General features: G+C 44.2%; 1 protein-coding gene across 2 annotated transcripts in view; it reads left to right on the top strand.

Moving 5' to 3' along the window:
• The window catches only part of LOC147640090 (ferrochelatase-2, chloroplastic-like), a 55,460-nt gene extending 34,491 nt beyond the window's left edge, over window positions 1-20,969 (top strand). For both annotated transcript variants that reach the window (XM_086776990.1, XM_086776999.1), the window contains exons 8-11: window positions 4,387-4,539; window positions 4,946-5,046; window positions 5,197-5,398; window positions 20,365-20,969. In XM_086776990.1, the coding sequence (XP_086633116.1) occupies window positions 4,387-4,539; window positions 4,946-5,046; window positions 5,197-5,398; window positions 20,365-20,589 (681 nt within the window). In that variant the 3' untranslated portion in view covers window positions 20,590-20,969. The remainder of the gene's footprint in view (window positions 1-4,386; window positions 4,540-4,945; window positions 5,047-5,196; window positions 5,399-20,364) is intronic.
• Window positions 20,970-23,502: the final 2,533 nt, after the last annotated feature.

The following is a 23,502-nucleotide window of genomic DNA, read 5'->3' as shown; positions in this document are numbered from 1 at the left end:
GCGATTTGCAAGAGGAAGCTTATGTTTCTCAGCCTCCTGGCTTTGTTCAAAAAGGTGCAGAAAGAAAAGTATGCCTTTTACATAAAGCACTATATGGTCTTAAATAGGCTCCTCGTGCTTGGTACCACAAGATCCATGCATACTTTACTGGGAACAATGTTCTCATCCTTATTCTTTATGTGGATGACATACTCGTCACTGGCCCTTAAGAGGGTGATATTTCAGCTTTTAAAGCTGATTTGCAGCATGCATTTGATGTCACAAACATGGGGCATTTACATTACTATTTGGGCATACAGTTTATACCTTTTGAGGGGGTATCATGTTATCTTTGTGCAGATACGTTGAGCAGCTCCTTGAGCGCTTTCACATGACAAATTGTAAACTTGTTTCTACTCCTATTGAACCAGGTCTAAAGCCGTCACTTGAGCATGTTGGTGAGCCTTTTGATGTTGCCACCTATCAACAGGCTGTGGGATGCCTTATCTATTTATGCTCTACTCGTTTGGAGATACAGTATGTTGTTTCTTAGTTGAACAGATTCATGCATTGTCCACTATGCATTGGCAAGCGTGTAAGTGTGTCTTTCGCTATCTTAAAGGCACAACAAACTTTGCCTTGTTCTATGGCATTTTTTCTACATAATGCTTGCTTGCATTTACAGACAGTGATTGGGTAGGTTGCTATGACACGCGAGTGTCAACCAGTGGGAACTGTTTTCTTCTTGGTGACTCATGCATCTCATGGCTCAGTAAGAAGCAGCCTACAGTGGCCACGTCTAGTCCTGAAGCTGAATACAGGGCAGCTTTTACAGCTACTCTGGAATGTGTTTGGCTACGACGCCTATTAGCCGATCTTGGTGTTGGATAGCAGTCTCTTACCACCATTTACACTGATAGTCAGAGTGCTTTGGCAGTTGCACGAAACCCTATTTTTCATGCCCGCACAAAGCATATTGAGGGTCACTATCATTATGTCAAGGAAAGGCTCCATGCAGGAGAGATTGACTTGGCTTATGAGCCTACATATGCCAATATAGCAGATGGGTTTACAGAGTCCCTTTCGTTTCCAACAGCTCCTACTCTCACGTTTCCTTGTTCAAGCTCTCTGCGTGTGTGTGTGTGTTTGTGTGTAGGCAAGCTTCCCCAACCCCAACAAGCTCACACTACTGATGACCGACTTGTTGAAAGGTCGTGGACGTAAGTCAAATCAGTCTATCCCTTGGAATAACGATTTGGATACGGCCTTCAGACTTTTGAAAGATAAAAGTCAAGGAGGCATACTGCCTGATCCTAGTCGGCCTTATGTTCTTGAGACCGACGCGAGTGACTGTGCGATTAGGGCTGCTCTATTCGAAAATGGTAGACCTATTGCTTTCGAGAGTCGAAAGTTGAACGACACTCAATCTCGTTGGCCAACCCTTGAGAAGGAGCTTTACGCTGTCATTTACGCTCTCAAGGTTTCGAGGCATTATTTATATGGCTCCAAGTTTGTGGTATTGACTGATCATCAGTCAATCAAGTATGTGTGTGATGCGGATGATTTGAGAGGACGAAAAGCTAAATGGGCAGAGTTAATGCAAGATTTTGATTTTGAGATACGCTATTGCAAGGGGTCCATGAAGAGTATATGTAGTAGATGCGTGCTTAATTGGATCCGAGAGGTGAGTACTTTGTGGTTCATTGAGATTTCCACTGACTTATTTCAATCATTGAGAGAGCTTTGCAGGAATGATCGTTATTTTGGTCCATATTGGCAGAGAATCCAAGACGAGAGCTCATTGATTGACCAAGACTCGGTGATTGAGTAGCCTACGATTCAAGCTGGAAGAGCCTGTGGATGATTCAGAATGGTGTACTATTCCGTAATGACAAAATTTGTGTACCATAGGTCCCGGACATTAGGTCCAAGATTCTTAAGGAGTTTCACGATGCCCTTTCTATTGGACACCCCAAGGTACACAGGACATTAGCTTTAGTGAGACACTTTCTATTGGCCAAAGATGAAAGGGTATGTAGAAGATTGTCCTCAAGTTTCAGATTTATCAAGCGAATAAAGCTGAATGCTTTAGAGAGGCTAGGATGTTGCATCCTTTGCAAATCCCAAGTTATAAGTGGAAAAGTATTTCCATGGATTTTATTATCGGATTGCCAAGAACATGTCAAGGCCACGCTTCTATTCGGCTTGTGGTAGACCACTTGGCAAAGATGGCTAGATTTTTACCTACACGGAAGATTGTTACATGTTACAGCTACGCAATTAGCAAGGGAGTTTTTTATCGAGCAATTGTTTAGACTATACGGTTTACCGCAGGACAAAGTCAGTGATAGGGACTCTAAGTTTACAAGTGACTTTTGGAGGCTTGTTTTTGACAAGTTGGAAACAACTTTGAATTTGAGTTCCTCATATCATCCTCAATCCGATGGGTGAATCAATCTTTGGAGGACATGCTTCTTGTATATGTCTCCAAAAGATAGGGTTCATGGGAGGATTATCTTCTTATGTTAGAATTTGCATACAACAGTACTAAGCATACGAGTATCCATTTTAGTCCTTTTATGCTTATGTACAGATTTCAACCTAGATCACCTATTATTGTGGGATTTTCATGACTTCAGCATGATGCAGCGCGTACTTTTTTGCAAGACATCCTTCAGAGGGATTATCTTGAGTTTTTACTGAACTTAAGAGTGAGCTCTTAGAGGAAGGGGAGTATGTCATGTGCACAGAGTGTATCTACCATGTGCAGCACACACACAAGACTAGCTTCGAGGCTTGGGGTAGCTTAGAGCTAGGCAAGCCGATTGGCGAGTTGGGCTAGGGATGGACTGACGGGCGGGCGTCCATGTGTGGACGCTCGGTGACCGGCCCAAGAGCCTATAAAAGGGTGGCCAACTTGCGAGGTTATAAAAGGGTGGCCAACTCGCGAGGTTATGGGAGAGCTCTGTTGTCAGGAGCATGGATCTAGTGCAGACGTGCACCCGCCTCATGCAGTCGAGGCTGACAACAGTCTGGAGGCCCGCGAGGGTAGCTCGATGGCGGTATGGGACGTCATGGAGTAGAGACTGGTCGGTATGTCTAGCTAGTTTGCTCAGCTCGTGGCTCGGTGGGGACAACGAGGTCTTGTGGGCATTACCCACGGCTGTCATGGTTGGGTGGTGAGTCAGGCCTGCACCCCCTTCACAGTTTATGGTTTTGTATTGTAGGTTTTGGGTCTTGTTACTACTCGTTTGTCCTACGGGGTGACCCTGGGGGTTTGACATGTCCCATGTGCTAAGGGCTGGCCCAAGGCCTTGTCTTGGCCTTGTTGGCTCTTGGACAAGCCTTCCATGGCTGTCCATGAGACAGATTCCTGCAGAGCCCATTTCCTAACTGAGACTGGTGCTCGTACGTCCGGTTAGAAGCCTAATAAATGCCCGGTAAACCTCTACATCATTCTAGAGGGTTACATATGTGTGAGACAAGCATTGACCTCATGTGTGGGACATGCACAAGTGACCATGATGCTCTAAAGTGGAGCCCTTGCTGACTTGTCCCAAGACAAGGGCTCACAAAGGGTGAGTTACCATAAGACTTGCAACTGCTCCTGTACAGTTATGGCAACGTGGCATCTAGTGTGGGATGCATGTGACAAGGTCTTTCCCAGGCATGCAATATGCTAGCTGCTGTGACAAGGTCTTTCCCAGGCATGCAATATGCTAGCTGCAAAATTTTACAAGAAGGTATACATTTAGCTAATCTCGTGGATGTGTGTGTGTATTGGGGGGGGGGTGGTCAAAGCCTTGTGAGTTGTTGTTTTTTGTTAATATTATCATGTTCTTCTTTTGCCTTCAATAATGGGAAGCTGTTCTTTTTGAAAGAAACTCCAAAAGGCAAGGATTTTATCAGTAAATTTTCTTCCCAAAAATAACAATCACATGGGAAATGTTAGAACATGCTGTATTACTTGCTTCGGCTCTTAACCGCACGTTACATTATATTTTACACCCTTTTCATTAGTTTGAAGTTTGAATCTGTCATATGCATGACTGCTTTGAATGCATGTGGACATGACTATGGGCTAGGGCTATATAGGCTGAGTTTATATAATTTAATTGGGGAGGAAAGATGGCTATGGAATGAACAGTAAGTTGGTACTTTCATATGGGTTGCACACCAAAGAAGGAATGTACCTTCATGAGGCAACAAGCACATGACCTCAGGAGTAGGGGCAAGAGACAATATGGGGGGTTGGGGGAGGGGGGAAGTTCATAATGTTTAGCCCTGTTTGTCGACTACAATGAACTCTAGTGTCTGGCTATATTTACGCGATACTTTGCTTACGGATAGTCCGGAAATGCAATTAATTTCTAATATCTAGTCAATTCTTTGACTTCCATCTGTCAGGTTATGATTTTTTTCTCTGCACATGGAGTACCTCGTACGTATGTTGAAGAGGCTGGTGACCCTTACAAAGATGAAATGGAACATTGTGTACGGCTCATAATGACTGAGCTAAGGCTGAGAGGCATACCAAATGATCACACTCTTGCCTATCAGGTACGAATATAGTAGAAAGTGAATGAGGTCTAGGCCTCGTTCACAGCTTGCTAAGTCTACCCGTGTCCACACACGCACACACACACCCCACCCATCCGTACAGATAACACTCTTGCCTATTAGGTATGAATATAGTAGAAAGTGAACGAGGTGTAAGCCTTGGTCACAGCTTGCTTAGTCTACCCACCCACCCACGCACACATAAATGCACATACACCTCACATGCATACACGTACACCCATGAACTTTGAAGAGCTGTTTAACAATGAGGTGTAGGCCTCAGTCACAACTACCCACCCACCCACGCGCACATAAATGCACATACACCTCACATGCATACACCCACGCCCATGAAGAGCTGTTCAACACAGTCTTATTGAAAAGTTCTGTTTTTTCTTTTTGACAGAGTAGAGTTGGACCTGTCGAGTGGTTGAAACCCTACACTGATGACACGATCAAAGAGTTGGGTAGAAGAGGTGTAAAAAGTCTTCTAGCTGTTCCTATCAGGTCATATTTCTAGTCACTATTTTCTTGTATGTGTGTGTGATCTCTTCTTTAAATGTCACTATTTCCTATGTGTGTGGGCACATGCTTACATACTTGTGGAGGGGCCGAGAGAATCGAGTAAAAGACTTTGTCCTTTGGTTATGTTTGCAGCTTTGTCAGTGAGCACATAGAGACACTAGAGGAAATTGATGTTGAGTATCGTGAGCTTGCATTCGAGTCTGGAATAAAAAATTGGGGTCGCGTGCCTGCTTTAGGTTGTGAACAGACTTTCATAAGGGACCTTGCAGATGCAGTAATTGAGGCTCTACCATATGTGGGAGCAATGGCTATATCCAATATCGAAGCACGCCAGGTATGCTCAGTGGAACATTCAAGTTGAACTAAAGATTTTGAGAAATTTTTTCAGGTTGACATCAAGCTTGTTATTGTCTCATTGCAACTTTGAAGTCATGGATCAAACTTTAACCATTAACTAATTAGAAAGTGTCATAAGATGGATCTCTCTCTCCCTGTCTCTCTCTTTTTCTCTCTTCGACACGTGTTCATAGTGTAGGTAGGTAGTTTTCTTTCTCGGTTTTTAGTTTTCCAATGGATCGGTGCTCTCATGGAGTTATTGTATTTCTGTTTGGTCTTATAGACCCTTTGGGTCTTTTGAAGAGGTTATGATATCTTTCTTTCTTTATCTCAAGCTCAAACATGCTCACTCATGCCAGGCTTTCAGGGGTAAAAGAGTGGCCTTATGAGGCAGGAAGATTTATGTTGGAGATGATCTTACACTTTGCAAGTAGAGTAAAGGAAGCTTGCCATGGTGAAGGTACATGAGGCCCACAAAGAAGGGAAACGGGCTGTCTATCACAATGACAGTCATCATCACAGATCACCGTCGTAATTTGGGATGCAGGGTCTATGGGACCAAAAACACAAGGAGGTATTGTACAGATGAAGAGATGCGGTGTTTATATCGAGACACATCAAAGCCGTGAAAGAGGTCTATTGGAGGTGTTGGGGTACATATGGGAGTCTGCATATAGGGGCAAACCTGGACTTCTGGCAAGTAAGGGGATTAAGAGGGGCGTCAATTTTGTTTAGGTCTTGTTTGCAAAAGATGCTTGCAGTGGTTAGACGGGATGAAGAGGCTCGATTCATGTGGATATGCCTAGCATGGCTGGGCTTTCAGATTTCACACATTGTGGTGTGTATTTTCCTCCGGAGACATCAACTTTTGCATAAGAGTTACTGCAAGATGGACAATCACCATATGCTCCTTTTTTCGCAGATATTGTAGAGTTGGTCCAACAAGGAGATATCCTCCTATTGGGTAATTTCAGTGCACGGACATGCGGGGTGCAGGTAAATATGTATGGCTTTCATGCAGGCCCAATGATACTCTTGGAGATGGATCTGACAGTCACGGACCTCAGCAGACAGAGGGCATATCACTAGCTATGGCAGAGATGGGTGCCGTGCATGAGCTGTTGATATACAATGGGATCTCGTGTTGGCAATCAGCCTGACTTGCTTCCCACATGGTGGTGGCTCGAGTACGATTAAGGTTTCTTGCTCTTACACTTGGGAGTTTACTGTCTTACCCCTATCCATCAGTGGAGACCACACGTATCTTACTGTCATCATCTCCTGTTCCCTTCATCTGCTTCCACTTTCACCACGATCTGGACTCGGTTGATGCTGGTCATCTCTATCACCACACAACCAGCTTAGACCTCTCGTTACCTCTCATGGCAATCACTTCATAGCTTACCTATATCATTCTCATGAGTTTGCCCAAGCTAGCTTCTCTAACACTGGCTGTTCCATCGCCAAACCTATGTGGGTTCGTAGCCATCAAAATGGATGGTGTGATGATGTGTGCCGAGCCATGTGGCTTCATCTACTCCGGGAAAGGGAGTATAGATGCATATGTGCATGTGAAACCTAGAGATCCTTCTGTGCCTCAATCACGAAAAGAAGCAACCTTTTTTGTCTAGATGCAAAGATGAGTTATGCCGTCTATTTTTGAGTCCTATACTATGTCCCATATTATCCTCTATTGGAGAATGCACATACGGAAGCATAAACAAGACGAGAGAGAGTAGAGAGAGCTTGTGGACAAGATCACCTTTTATATTAGCTTGAAGCTTTACAATGGCAAATAGGCCAGCAAGAGATGTTGAGCTTGTGCAAGGGAAGTGGATGAAATAGTGAAGAATGGGGAAACTCCTTATATAGTGCATGAGTGAGCTGGCCAATTGCCTCTAGGGCTGGCCGATTGCCTCTAGGGCTACCCGACTGCTCACATGACTAATAAATAGGCGAAAATGCATAAAATACCCAATAATAGGTACAGCCCCAAAACACTGAGATACATAAATTCTAACACCCCCTCTGCAACTCATAGTGTGCAAGAGTCGGAAGAAGATAAGCCAATGAAGATCGGAGAGAGCATCCACCAACCTGTTTCCTCGAAACAAAATGCCACCACGAACAGCAAGGAACTTTGGTTGGCCACAAATTCCTACGTAAGTGTGTAGTGAACTCCAAGAATAGATGATGAGCTGCTAGACACCCCTTGTCCATAATCACCAACAGTGGAGGGTGAACACATCACGTCCCAAAAGCCTTGAACAATGAACTTGGAACAGATCCAGTTCATAATTTTTGTTATACAAAAGATAACCATGTCCTACCAAATGTCTAATACTTGGAACTCCGAATCATGGTCTCCATGCATCAATAAGTGGAGCTGTAATTAGTCTCCTCTCCCGTCCACAAGCCTCCTCTGGCTGGAAGCACATGGGGAGGAACTACATGTGTACTAGAGAAGTACACCATCTAGGTTCTCCTTGTTGGGTTTTATGCTGTGTATGCACCCAGGGGAGTGCTAGTGATCATCAGTAGGTTACTGGGGCACTTTTTACTTCAGTTAGTGGAGGTTTTTTCCCCAGTTTAGCTTAGTTTCACTTATAAAGGTTTTGATTTGGTCCACCTGGCACTATTTATGACCAGACCATGTGAACACACTATTAGGTCACATCTTTTATGTGGCTATTGTACTTCATTTTATCATTATCAATACATGAGAAAACGTGTTCCTCTCTCTCACTCTCACGTTTCCTGTTAGCGTGCCTTCCAAAACCCTAACCCTAACACCTCAACCCTACATTTTGGTATCAGAGCAATTTTTTGGGCATTTTGGCACAGTGTGAGCCACTTTTGTTGCTCTACTCAGTGAGTGGTGCATTGTTTTGCACATTCAGAGGATTGAGAGTGCAAGCATATTTGGGACAGTTGGACTCAGTGGAGTACAGTTGCTTTCAGGGTTGTTGATTTTGGGTTTTTTGATACACAGGTACAACATTGTGCACTGGCATAATGGCAAATCAACAGCAGAGTGATGTGTTCACGTACTTGTCTAAGGAAGACAAGCTGGATGGCATGAATTACTCCTTGTGGAGTTTTATGCTGAGAAATGTGCTCGTGGCAAAAGGTCTTTGGGATTTTGTTAGTGGTGATGAACCACGTCCAGGTCCATTGGCTCCAGAGACTCCTCCTCAAGGGGGTGCTCGTGGAAGAGGACACAGGCACAGGCACCAGGTCAGCCACTGCTTGTTCAAAGAACAAATGCTCAGAAGACATGGGATGCCAAAGATGCACAAGCCTTATCACTTATTGCATTGTCAGTACAGAGGTCTATTATACCTCATATTCGTTCAGCTGGCTCTTCACGGAATGCATGGGTGACTTTGGAGCAAATGTATGCTGCTCGTAATGAGGCACGGATCTCATTTTTGAAAAGAGAGCTGTAAAATTAGAAGATGCATGAAGGAGATGATATGTCTAGCCACTTGAACAAGCTGCAGGATTTGAGAGAGCAACTCATCAATGTGGATGAGATTATTCCTGAGACACAGCTTGTATCCACCATCTTAAACTCTTTGCCAAGATCCTACTTGGCTTTTCATACCTCTTTGAACCTTAGCATGAGGAATGCTATTGAGCCCCTAAAGTATCATGAACTTGTTGCTCTCTTGTTACAGGAAGAGCAAATCAGGAAGAGCACAGTGTGGTATGCAGGTCAACTTTGATGATGACAAATGCATGGTCAGAGACAAAGCTAATGCTTTGACCTTGATGCTTACTGGTACATTATGTCATGGACTCTATCAGTTGGATGCATTTCAGCCAGTGGATTAGTCTGCTTATCATGCATTCACTCTTACTCCAGCTATGGTTGATGCGGAGTTATGGCATGCTCGCATGGGGCATGTAAATTTTGGTAGTCTTATGCTTATGCAGCGACATAACATGTTGACAGACCTTCCTCTTATGGAGAAGCCTCCAGATCACATATGTGAAGGATGTATTTTGGGAAAAATGCATCGGTTTTCCTTTCCACGTGATCAAGCTCTACGAGCAACTGCAAAGTTGCAGCTTATACACAGTGATCTTTGTGGTCCCATGTAGACGAAGTCATTAGGAGGTTGCTTCTATTTTGCTACATTTATTGATGACTTCTCTCGTATATGCTGGGTCTATCCGTTGACACGGAAATCACAGGTATATGATGCATTTTTGGCCTTTGTAGCACTTGCTGAAACAGAGTCAGGATGCAAGGTTAAGACTCTCCATTCTGACCGGGGGGAATATGTGTCACACATTTTGAATTCCTTTCTTGAGAGTAGAGGTATCAAGCATCAGTATACTACTCCTTATACTCCACAACAAAATGGGGTTGCAGAAAGGAAGAATCGGTCACTCATTGAGATGGCCAGATGTATGTTAAAGGCAAAGAAGCTACCACATGTCTTTTGGGTGGAAGGTGTTGTGTGCTTGTCATATTTTGAATCGATGTCCCACAAAGGCATTGGTTTCCATTACTCCTTTTGAGGCTTGGCATGGCCGCAAGCCTTCGGTATCACACTTTCATACTTTTGGGTGTCTTGCATATGCACACATACCCAAAGAGTTGAGGATGAAGTTGGATGATAAAGCCACAAAATGTATTTTTGTTGGGTATAGCCATGAGAGCAAGGGCTACCGGTTATATGAAAGATATTCACTAGTCGGAATGTGATTTTTAATGAAAAATCAGAATTATCCATGGCTAGTTATGATGCAAATCAGGCTGAAAATGATGTGTTTGAAGGCCTGCTACCTATGGAGTTTCATTCCACAGTTGGTGAACCAACCCATGAGGGTGCAGGGCAGCCAGCTAATCATGAAGGTGGTGCATAAATTCAACAGGAGATTGAGGCAGAAGTTGAGCCAAATATGGGGCAACAGGCTCCACAGGTCAGACATATACCTAGATGGTATTTGAGGACATTACAGGACAGCCATCTAGAGACTCCTCTTGCTGGCCGTACTCGTAGGGAGACACGGACCAATGAGCATGCATACATCATGGATTTAAATATGGTTATGGCAGCTAGTTTACAGGATGTTGATGAGCCTGATTCATTTGTGGATGCACGAGACAATGTACATTGGAACAAAGCCATGCAGGATGAACTTGATTCTATTAAAAAGAATCAAACATGGGATTTGGTTGATCTGCCCAAAGGCAAGAAAGCCATTGGTACTAAGTGGGTCTATAAGTTGAAAATACATGCAGATGGATCCGTTGATAGGTACAAAGCCCGTCTAGTTGCAAAGGGCTATGCACAGAAGAAGGGCATTGATTATGAGGAGACATTTGCTCCTACATCCCGTATGTCGACACTTAGGAGTGTCATTGCATTGGTTGCACATCGTGGTTGGGTTGTTCATCAGTTGGACATCCAGACTGCTTTCCTACATGGGGACCTCGAGGAGGATTATGTACGTCAGCCCTTAGGTTTTGCAGAACATGGTCATGAAGGGAAAGTATGCAGGTTGAAAAAGGCCTTGTATGATTTGAAACAAGCTCCACGAGCTTGGTATGCAAAGATAGATGCTTTCCTGCTCACTCAAGGCTTTGTGAACAGTCCATCCGAAGCCACTTTGTATGTAAAGAAAGAAGAGAAAGATTTGCTGGTCATCAGTCTTTATGTAGATGATCTTTTGCTCATGGGATCAAATGATGACAAAATTGCAGCTTTTAAAGAGATACTACAACAGACATTTGCCATGTCTGATTTGGGGCTCGTACACTACTATTTGGGCATACAGTTTGTGCAGGATAACAGAGGCATTGGGTTGTTGCAATCTCGGTATGTTGCTAAACTTCTGGAGAAGTTCAAATTTCAGGATTGCAAGCCTATCAGCACTCTTATGGAGCCTGGGATGAGACTGTCACTACAAGATGACAGTACTTTATTTGATGCCACTACATATGCTCAGGCTGTTGGGTGCCTTATTTACTTGTGTACTACACGGCCAGATATTCAGTATGCCGTATGTCAGTTGAGCAGATTCATGCACAGTCCACGATTGTCACATTGGCAAGCTGTGAAGCGTGTATTTCGATATTTGCAGGGTACCTTGTCTCTTGGATTGCTTTATCCTGAGGGGGGTGACATGCAGCTATATGCTTACAGCGATTCAGATTGGGCTGGTGATTTTGATACCAGACATTCCACTAGTGGAAATTGTTTCTTCCTTGGCTCTTCATGTATTTCTTGGCTAAGCAAGAAACAGACCACAGTGGCCACTTCGTCTTGTGAGGCAGAGTACAGAGTAGTCTACACTACTACCGTTGAGTGTGTCTGGCTGCGTCGTCTTATGACTGATATGGATATTTCATTGGAGGAGCCTACACCTATCTATACTGATAGTCAGAGTGCCATTGCCGTGGCCAGGAATCATGTGTTTCATGCTCGCATGAAACACATTGAGATTCACTATCACTTTGTTCGGGAGAGACTCCAGGTAGGTGATATCAGTCTGATTTATTGCCCTACAGATCAGAATGTGGCAGACATCTTCACCAAGGCATTACCACGTCCGAAATTCGAAGCATTTCGCACTGCTTTGAATTTGTTTCCTTTTGGTGATGATATACAGTGATCACATATCACTCCAGGGGGTTTGTTGGGTTTTATGCTGTGTATGCACCGAGGGGAGTGCTAGTGATCATCAGTAGGTTACTGGGGCACTTTTTACTTCAGTTAGTGGAGGTTTTTTCCCCAGTTTAGCTTAGTTTCACTTATAAAGGTTTATAAGTGATTTGGTCCACCTGGCACTATTTATGACCGGAACATGTGAACACACTATTAGGTCACATCTTTTAGGCTATTATACTTCATTTTATCATTATCAATACATGAGAAAACATGCTCCTCTCTCTCACTCTCACTCTCACGTTTCTTGTTAGTGTGCCTTCCAAAACCCTAACCCTAACACCTCAACCCTACACTCCTGAGCCGGAAGCGCCTTGGGAGCCGTAGAAGTGGTACTAGAATCTGTATTACTATCCTGTGTCGTGTCTTTGCCTTTTCTCTGAGATGAAGCCTTGCCCTTGGTCTTTTTCTTCTTCTTGGACAAACAATCCTTGGACAGATGTCCTCTTTTTCTGTAAGAGAAGCAGCGACTCTGACCTTTCTTTTGAACTGAGGAAAGTGCTTGGTTAGAATTGTTGACTGACATCTTCAACTTACCTTGTGAAACGAGAACGGACCCCTCCAAAAGTAGGGAGATAAGATCATCAAAATCCGATTGAATGGATGTGACCTGGCACCGCAAAGATCGAGAAATCACATCATAGTTCGGAGGAAGCTTGGTGAGGATAAGTGCAGCCAGCTGAGAAGAGGACAAAGCAGCACCCATAGCCAGTAAGTGGTCATGTATAACCTTGGCCTTCATGAGGAATGACTGCATGGAACTGCTTTCAGGAAATAACAAACCGTAGAGCTGCCCTTGCAAGGTAATTGCCCTTATCGATGAATCTCGAGCAAACAGATCCTCCAATTTAGACCATACCTGATAAGCACTAGTGAGATTTTGCACTGCCGCGGAGACCTCCTTTGTGATGGTCCGCACAAGCATAGAATGCGCCTTTGAGTCCCGATTCTCCCAGTCTTGTAATTCTGCAACAAATTCATCCTCTTGATCCTGAGTCCACCTCCTAGAGTTCAGAGGACGCTTTTGCTTCCTCTCAGTGCCCTAAACAATATCCCACAAACCCTTGTGGATGAACCATATCCGCATTTGAAGCTTCCAATGGGCATAGTTGGGTCCTTTCAACTTGTCATCCTTGTTCGTAAGGGAGGAGCCATATCCACAGCAACAAGAAACACAGATCTCAGCTCTCAAACACTTCTCTCAAGTGCTTTCCAACGAAGCGAGGCTCTAGAACCAATCAGCCCCCTCTCAAACCTGAGAGAGGAGGAGGAGGCTGGACAGCAGCAAAACAGTCCAAGAAACCACCGGGAATCTCCTACTGGAAGGGTAGGGACTCGTGGAGGAAGAAGGAGATGTACCACCACTTGTCTGGCAACACCACATGCAAGAAACTTACCAACAACTGATGCTGGAGCAGAATTTGCAGCCAAAACTCCAACGCTTGCCTCTGTAGAAGAAAATGCAGCCAAGAACCTGTCCGGCTTGCCTCTGTAGGAGAAAACGCAGCCACCAAACTGGCCGGCAGCAAGGGAAGGGCTGGCTGGACCAGAAAACGCAGCAAGGCAAGAAAACGCAGCCACTGTTTGGGACTGATCTGCAGCCAAGAGGAGCTAGGGCAGAAAACACAAGGTACATATGAGAAGGCGGGCAGATTTGCAGAAGATGGAGCAGCCTGAACCTAAGCGAGTGATACCATGTTGGAGAATGCACATGCGGAAGCATAAACAAGATGAGAGAGAGAGTAGAGAGAGCTTGTGGACAGGATCACCTTTTATATTAGCTTGAAGCTTTACAATGGCAATAGGCCAGCAAGAGATGTTGAACTTGTGCAAGGGAAGTGGATGAAATAGTGAATAATGGGGGAACTCCTTATATAGCACATGAGTGAGCTGGCCAACTGCCTCTAGGGCTGGCCGACTGCTCACAAGACAAATAAATAGGAGAAAAATAAGTACAACCCCAAAACACTAAGATGCATAAATTCCAACAACCTCCACCTGACGCATCCCACTCTCCACGACCTGCGTCTGCAAGCTTTTTCACCATAGCCAATGCCACCAAAGCGCTCTTGAAGTTGCATGATGGAAGAGTAGAGGACATCCACGTGGAGCATTTCGCACATGGACACGGCATTGTGGCCCCTCCTCTCAAGGGCTTTGTGTGAAGGCTTGCCCCCTTCTTGGACCACTAACATCATTAAGGTAAGAGATCTTGTGGACCCTAGTAACTATTGGACCATCAATGGTTGCCAATAAATTCTTAGGGTTTAAATAGGGTTACTTATAAGGCCACTACTTATAAATAGGTCTCACTATGTATTTTGTTCATTGTATGGCTAGGACAAATGCTGAGTAATGGGCTAGGTTCGGATATATGGAAACCTTTCAGATGACATCAATAGCACCATTGGAGTCAAACAGGGGATGCCCGCTCTCCTTAACTTTATTTAGGTTGTATATTGATAGTTTGGGAGGGGCAGGCTAACGATTGGCCTAGAGTATGGTACCTATTCTTTTATATGTAGACGGCATAGTCCTCATCTGAAAAGACACTTGCATTGTCACGTGCATCCTGCACTTGGATGCCACGTAGATATTTCTGTACAGAAGGTGCAGGACTTGGGATGGTGAACTGGTCCCATGTGAGCCTAGTTCGGGACGAGTCAGCTAGGGATCCATCTCAGTCGTCCCGGTGTGCATTGTCTTGCACATGAGTCCAAGGTCAGGTGTGCACTGTCCTGCAGAAGAAACAGTGCCAATCCGTGCCGTGAGTCTCCCTCTAGAACAATGTCAGTGGTTCTGTGTATCTGGTATGGTACCGCATGCCAGATCACTGAGTAGATAGTGGTTAGGACAAGGGGCCAGCCCATAGGGCTACCCCGGATCAGTGTGGGCCTGGGAATGGTGTAGAACCACCCCCATGAGGGCTAGGAAGGCCCAGGCTAAAACCACCAGCCATGGAGGGGCTGTAGGACAGCCCTAGGGCAAGAATAAGGCAGATTCCAGGAGATTACAGCCTTTACATGGTTGTTGGGGCAGCCCATACAGGCTGCCTAGCCCTTGGATTGTGGACAAAGGTCTTGCCCAGCCATTGGAATTCAGGCGCTTCACCTTCTCAGCCTGTAGGGAAAAACGCAGCATTTTATGGGATTTTATTCAGCATTTATTGCTGAATATTCACAGTCGTGGGACATTAAATGCTGGCCGCCTGATTCTATGCTAGCCAATTGCTCCTGTGTGGGTAGTATAAATAGAAGTGTACATAATCCCATTCATTCATCTCATTCTCCACCAAGAGCTCAAGCATAAGTGGCTAGACAAAGCCAAGAGGGTGCTAAGCAAAGGGGTGAAGGATTCAGGTCAAGGGCAGGGTATTCCTAGCCAAGAAAAGGTCCAAGATTGCTGTATTTTCTTTCAGATTTCTCATCATTCTAATAAAGCAAATACACCATCCGTGGTGGGGGCCCTACAGAGGGTAATTGGGACCCAATACTGTGTCCTCTCCCCCTCTCCCCCCCCCTCTCTCTCTCTCTCTCTCTCTCTCTCTCTCTGCCTCTCTCTCTCTCTCTCTCTCTCTCTATTTTCTGCACTTCTCCTTTGAGTTTGTGCGTTAATTTCCGTCGCGAAAAGAGTGCTGAATTCTGAGTATTGAAGTTACCAATTCTTCTCCGAAGCTTCCGCATATTACAGTGGTATCAGAGCCTACTTCAAGTACAAAGATTCAGCAAAGAAACCAGAATTTTTCCTCGCTCGTGTGGTTGGTTTTTAGACACCGGTGGACTACCCCTTTCGGAGTGACTCCTGTCCCTCGAAGGACGGTTGGTTTTTAGCCTCCGGAAGCCTCCGGACGTCTCCCACATAGATAGTGGATGGTCAGATTGCGTTCCGGAAAGGAATTGCATTTTCCTGCTATGGCGAGCTTCGACGATGAGATAGATGAAGAACCATGGGACCAGAGTTGTAGTGCTGGTCGTACTGGGCGATGCGGGTGGGCAGACGTTGGGCGGCCAGGCTTATGCAGGCGGCCAGGCCTTTGTAGGTGGCCCTGCTGGCGGGCGCATAGGCCTACGTAGACAGGCTACGCAACCAAGTGGCCAGGCCTAACTTGGCAGCCAGCAGGCTTGCGGGCGTCTAGGCCTACGTAGCTAGGCCTACGCAGCCTAGCGTAGGCACCCAGGCGAGGCACGCGCAGCGAGGTAGGCGCCTAGGCTCACGCCGCCTTGTGGCCAGGCCTACGCGAGGCTGGCGTAGACGCTGGAAAGCAAGCACCGGCAGAGAAGATGGCGACGACAGCACCAATCGATGGCGCTAATCCGAGAGGGAAGGAGGAAAAAAAACACAAAAGCCTTAGGTGCTTTTGATTTTTTTAAATTTAAACTTAAAAAAAAAGTTTAAAAGCCCCTCCAAGGTTTAAAGGTGTTTTATTTTTTTAAAAAGAAAACGGAACTTCTATATATATATATATATATATAAAACACAAAAGTAAAAGCTCAAGTAGCTTCTGGGGCAGACTATATAAACCCCTTAAGTGGGCTTCTTGCCACACATCTCTCAAGTTTTCAAGCTCTCAAGCTCTCAAGTTCCCTCGCTCTTTTATTATGCAAAGATCTAATTTTCTCTCCACTTTCCCTCTTCACGATGTCGACCCAAGAATCGGAGGAGGATCATGTCAGACACCTCACGATTGTCTTATCTATTTTAAGACAGAATCGACTATATGCTAAGTTAAGTAAATGTGAGTTCTTTATGACCGACATCATTTACTTGGGACACAAGATCACTCGAGATGGATTGAGCATTGACTGTGAACGAGTTCAGAAGGTTCTGGATTGGGCTATACCGCAAACAGCGAAACAACTTCGTTCTTTTCTCGGTTTTGTTGTTTTTCTTCGGAAATCTGTGCGGGAGTACTCTCAGCTCACACTACCGACTTATTGAAAGGTCGTGGACGTAAGTCAAATCAGCCTATCACTTGGAATAACGATTTGGATATGGCCTTCAGACTTTTGAAAGATAAAGTCAAGGAAGCACCTATTTTAGCATTACCTGATCGTAGTCGACCTTATGTTCTTGAAACTGATGCCAATGACTATGCTATCGGGGTTGCTCTATTTCAAGACGGTAGACCGGTTGTTTTTGAAAGTAAAAAGCTAGACGACACTCAATCTCGTTGGCCAACCCTTGAGAAGGAGCTTTATGCTGTGATTCATGCTCTCAAGGTTTGGAGACATTATTTATATGGCTCCAAGTTTGTGGTATTGATTGATCATCAGTCAATCAAGTATGTGTGTGATGTGGATGATTTGAGAGAAAGGAAAGCTCGTTGGATTGAGTTAATGCAAGATTTTGATTTTGAGATCCGTTATCGGAAAGGGTCCATGAATAGTGTGGCAGATGCGCTTAGTCGAATTAGAGAGGTGAATTCTTTGTCGTTTACCGAGATTTCTACGGACTAATTGCAGTCATTGAGAGGGCTTTGTAAGACTGATAGTTATTTTGGTCCATTTTGGCAGAAGACCCAGGACGGGAGCTCATTGATTGACCAAGACTCAATGACTGAGCAGTCTACCATTCAGGCTGCAGGAGGCCAGTGGATGATTCGGAATGGTTTACTATTCCGTAATGACAAAATTTCTGTATCACAGATCCCGGACTTTAGGTCCAAGATTCTTAAGGAGTGTCATGACGCCCCTTCTGCTGGACACCCTGGGGTACACAGGACACTATCGTTAGTGAAATACACTTTTTATTGACCAAAGATGAAAGAGTATGTAGAAGATTATGTTCTCAAGTGTCAAATTTGCCAGGCAAATAAAGCTGAACGCTTTAGACAGGCTGGGTTGTTGCATCCTTTGTAAATCCCAAGTAATAAATGGGAAAGTATTTCAATGGATTTTATTACCGGATTGCCAAGAACACATCAAGGCCACGATTCTATTTGGGTTGTGGTAGATCGCTTAACAAAAATGGCTAGAGTTTTACCAATCCGGAAGACTATTACAGCTACGCAATTAGCACGACAGTTTATCGAGCAATTGTTTAGACTGTACGAGTTACCGCAGGACATATTCAGTGATAGGGACTCTAAGTTTAGGAGTGATTTTTGGAAACTTGTTTTTGAGAAGTTGGAAACAACTTTGAATTTGATTGCTCTGATTATCCTCAATCTAATGGCCAGACTGAAAGAGTGAATCAGATTTTGGAGGATATGCTTCGAGCATATGAATCCAAAAGAATAGAGTTCATGGGAGGATTATCTTTCTATGTTAGAATTTGCATATAACAGTACTAAGCATACGAGTACATGGTTTAGTCCTTTCATGCTTATGTATGGTTTTCAACCTAGATTACCTGTTACAGTAGGATTCTCAGGACTTCAGCATGATGCAGCACGTAATTTTTTGCAAGATATGCAAGAAATGTTACAAGTTGCGGAGGAATCTATTAGAAGTGCTCAAGACCGAGACAGATTTTATTCTAATAGACATCGTTTACCCAGAGAGTTCTCTGAAGGAACGATGGTGTATTTGCGAGTTCCGAAAGATTCTGAGACTTTACGGACAAGTCGATCTCCGAAATTATCCCCTAGATACTGTGGAGCATTTCGTATTACACAACGAAGTGGTTCTGTTGCATATGAATTGGATTTGCCTTCTCATGTGAAAGTTCATTCTGTATTTCATGTCAGTAGACTTAAGGAGGTGCTGGGTGGAACAGATCAGTTAGTTACTCAAGAAATTATAGATGTCGAGGATATGACATTTGTTCCGCACGAACCTGAAAGGATTCTTGGATTTCGTGAAAGAAGATTGCGTAATACGCTTATCACGGAATACAAGATCAAGTAGGAGGACGCTACATAAGAGACATTGACTACTCTTCAGAGAGATTACCCTAGCTTTATAGTGAGCTTAGGAGTGAGCTCTTAGAGGAAGGGGAGTATGTCATGTGCACAGTGTGTATCTACCGTGTGCTACACGCACACAAGACTAGCTTCGAGGTTTGGGGAAGCTTGGAGCTAGGCAGGCTGATTGACGAGCTGAGTTAGGGATAAACTAACAGACGGGCACGCAAGTATGGACGGGCGGGTGTCCAAGTGCGGATGCCCGATGACCGGCCAAGAGCTTATAAAAGGGTGGCCAAGGTTAGTTATTGAGATATAGAGAGTCTCGCAAGTTTGTGAGAGCTCTATGGTCTTGGAGCCTGGATCTAGTGCAGACGTGCACTTGCTTTACGCAGCCGAGGCCGGCAGCAATCTCGAGGCCCGTGAGGGTAGCTTCGTGGCGGTATGGGATGTCATGAGGAGGAGATTGGTCGGTACGTCAACCTAGCTCAGCTCGTGGCTCGGTGGGACACATGATCAGTCCTAGTGTTTTCACTTGCCACACCTTTCATTGTACATGTAGGGCTCCGGCCTTTAGCAGGCCTTTTCGTTATGGCACTTTTTGGTTTCCATGCTTGTGGTTTTCAGTTTACACATGGAACAGATGTAACAGTTTTTGGTCTCATAGACCCATTGGGCCTTTTGAAGACATTAATACAATCTTTCTTTCTTTCTCTGTACAGTGGCCAAGATGTATTCCTCTCTTTCTCTTTCTCTCTCTCTCCCATGGTGAGCTGGCAGAGAGTTGTAAGCCGAAAATGGTTTCACTTGTAATTACGTTTAACTTTTGCACCATGAGGACAGTACTTGATTATGCACGTGCGGATTCTGAGCAAGTCTACTGCTCTGTGGACTTTTGAAAAGCGCTCCACATTGTTTTACGCAATGACCGCTATTAGCTGGACACCTCCCAACTTCTGGGAGACATCAGATGAGATGCATCATTAAGAGGAAGGAAAGCTTTCAGCTATCTTAATATGTATTAGCACTACAGATTGAGAGGTTGTAATTTGTAATGTAGTCTAGGCTTATGAAGAGAGAGCACTCAGTTCAACACAAATATCCTTGTCATTGAGGTTGGAGCTTCAGCCCTTCAGGCCAGTGCAGTCTCCCAGTCAGTCAGTAAACTATCTCTATAGAATTTGGTGCCTAGCTTTAGATCATTTCCCGTGGAATACACTAGCCTATGTTAGTATACACACATATTCATGCATATGCACATGGTACGACCACACTAGACAACTTGCAGCCAGAGCCATGCCTTCTCCTATGCACCCCATACGTCCCGTCCCCCCCTCTTCCCTCCTCCTCCTTCCTTTTCTCTTTAAAAGTGTTTTCTTTGCCTATTGTTAATACTAGGTTTTAATGTGTTGTAAATTCTTGCTTCTATTCTTGCAGTCATTGATACCACTAGGTAGTGTGGAGGAATTGCTTGCCACATATGATGCCCAGCGAAGAGAGCTCCCACCTCTTGTTTCTGTTTGGGAGTGGGGTTGGACAAAGAGTGCAGAGACATGGAATGGGAGAGCAGCAATGTTGGCTGTTCTTGCGTTGCTGTTGCTGGAGGTTAGCACTGGACAGGGAATTCTGCATCAAATCGGTATCTTTCCTCTTTTCCGCTAGCTGTCTTGCAACTTCACAAAAATACAGGCAGTTTGATATGTATCCGAGCCAGGTGATACTTTTAAGGTGAGAGCTTCCCTAGAGCAGGCTTTACAAGGTGAAGGGTTTTGAGCAGGCAAAGCAGACTTGATATTTTTTCAAGTTTACGTGTATGAGCAGCTCTTCTGTATTAATGGTTGCCCTGTGAGGGTCTCCAATGCAAGGTTTTTGTCACCCGCAGGCCACACTGTCTGTCTCATCCTTTTATTATTGCAAGGGAGTCTTTTTTGTAAATCTTAAATAGCACGTAGAAGAGTTTCTTACGTGCGTGGTTCTGCTGTAACATGATCATAATTTTGTATAATATTATGCAATATATGTTTAAGGCAGCTTGTTTTAAACTTTTTTTTTTTTCATTTTTAATTCTGGGTTTTCCTTCGTGACAGTTCAAAGAACATGTGTGTTTGTCGTCAGGTTTCTTGGTTACAATTGCTCACATCAACACCATTCATCCACAGCAAGCATCCTGTCCTCCTACCGTTGCTAATGATGAAAATGAAGGGGAGGGTAATCAAGATCAAAGGGGTTATCCTCCATTTGTTCTTTAGTCATCTTGATATGTGCGTCAAACTGATCTCTAGTTTTTTAATCATGGTGCTTGGATTTCCTTCTCTAGGGTCTTAATAGGCAGCACCTTTTATGAAGTCATTTCACCATCAGAGCTTGGTTGAGGATATGGTGTAAGTGTTGCAAGCTTAAGGGGATTGCTGAACAAAACCATCTGTTTTGAGGAGCTTGGAGTTGACCTTCAAGAAGTCTATGATCGGCTTGATAGTGGAGGTTAGTAGAGGGCTAATGAGGCACGTGATTGGAGATGCAAAATCTGTTCAAATGAGCACCCCACAAGGTCAAAGCTGATTCTTCTGCTGTCAAAGGCATGTAATCAGGAGCAAGCTTAAAGGATTCCCAAGGTCCTGTGGATGAAGCAGGTTGATAAAGATGGCTACGTTGTTGTGGGGAGTGGTGTGCTTAAAGGATTCCCAAAGTCCTGTGGATGAAGCAGGTTGATGAAGATGGCTACGTTGTTGTGGGGAGTGGTGTGCTTTCTACCCAAATTCTTGAATGGGGCAGAGAACCATATTAAAAATGGCCAAAAATAATGTTGCAAGGGGTGACATCTTTCAAGGAAAATGACCGCTCTTTCCAAATGGGGTCCTTCAGGATGGCTACCTTCTTGTGGGAAGTGGTGTGCTTTCTAACGAAATTCTTGACTGAGGGGCAGAGAACCATATTAAAAATGGCCAGAAATAACGCTGTAAGGAGTGACATCCTTCAAGGAAAATGACATCCTTCAAGGAAAATATCCTCTCTTTCCAAACAGGGTTCTTCCACAGGGAATTATACCTTGGCTTGGGCAGCAATTCAATAACGTCCACTCAGATGCTTCTGAATCATCTTGTTTAGAGTCCAGAGGAGCCTTTATCGTCCGTTGGATATCAAGATAAAGATGCTCCTCTGCGGAGAAAATGTGGTTGCAATATTAATTATTTGTAGTGCCCAGATCTCTAGTTTCAGGCTGGCTATCCATACACTTAGTGGCTCTTGATATACAGTATTCCATGTACCAAAGAGGGGGTGTTTTTATTGAGAGAGAAGGTGGATAAGGTTAAATAGGGTCATCCTGCTCCATCTTTTCTAGCTTGAGATCTTGATGTTGAGTAGTGTCCAAGGACAGCTTTTGGACGTATGATGAGCCTTTGTGCCACCAGGGGTTTAGGTCCTTGGACTTGAGCTTCTCACCTTGCTAGACAGGTTATTGTCACTAATTGGAGGTATTTCAATGGGAGTTACTCCACCATAGGATATACTGAGGTGTTGCAATGTGGGATTGCAAAGTCCTCTTCCTCTTATATGATAGTGAATCTGTATGTTGCCGTTCTGTCAGATGTGAAAATAGCACCTTTGTCCTTTTTAAAGGTCTTGTTGCCTCTTTTGGGAGAACTTTTGCTCCTCCCTCTGCACAAAGTTCCAATCTTGGGGGTAGGCATTTCTCCTTCGGACGAAGAATCAAAGCCTGGGTCGTGAGTTTTCCATGAATAGAGTGGCTCTTGTTTCAGGGTTTTTGAGTGCTCTCCATGAGTGGAAGGTGGTTTGTCAGTCTACTCATCAAACCTTGCGATTGAACTAAAGCTTGGACGTTGAAGCACAACTGCGTAGCACAGCCAAAGATTGGCTGGCAGCAGGCAAGTTGTAGAGCTTGCATGTGTTGGTAATTTCACAGCTTAATTTGGTAAGTACAAATTTAAAAACCAAAAGTGGTTCCATTGAGATGATGCAGCAGGGGTGTTGTGCCATGGTGACACTGATAAGATCGAAAGAATATGAAACACGATACCACACGAGTTTTCCATGTCCAGCAATATCTCATTGACAAACAGGTGAGTTGACCGTCTGTAATTTTACCTAGTCATTTCACAAGAGTTAGTGTTGAACATGTTTAATCTCAATTGCTAGACAAGCATTGAAATTGTGAACGGTCAAGAATCTTGAAAAGCTTGGAGTAATAAAATTCTTCTTTCTGTGTGCTAATCTCTTCAAAGCTCCCATTCTTCATCCACGTATCATGTATAAACACCAAATCTCGGAATGCAATGCCGTACACCATCTATATTTCAAACAAGTTCCACACTTGTCCCAAAGCTCTGTGTGTGTGCGCGCGCGCGCGTGTACACACACATATATAGAGAGGAAGATGCGTGGAGTCCAACTATGCTTGTTGAAAGGTAGGCTTTGTAAGATCCCTCTTTCTATGCAATAAGTTTTCTATAGTGCACATTCTAGTGAGAAAATACAAATTCAAAGAGAGGTGCATTTAATGAGAAAAACTCGAGAGCTTGAGAAAATAAAACCAGATACATAATTTAGGTTAATTTT

Source organism: Cibotium barometz, chromosome 3 (assembly GCF_041138505.1).
Source record: "Cibotium barometz isolate CiBa-2024 chromosome 3, ASM4113850v1, whole genome shotgun sequence".
NCBI lineage: Eukaryota > Viridiplantae > Streptophyta > Polypodiopsida > Cyatheales > Cibotiaceae > Cibotium > Cibotium barometz.
Note: the sequence above shows the minus strand (reverse complement) of the source record. Positions and strands in the feature narration are given on the sequence as shown.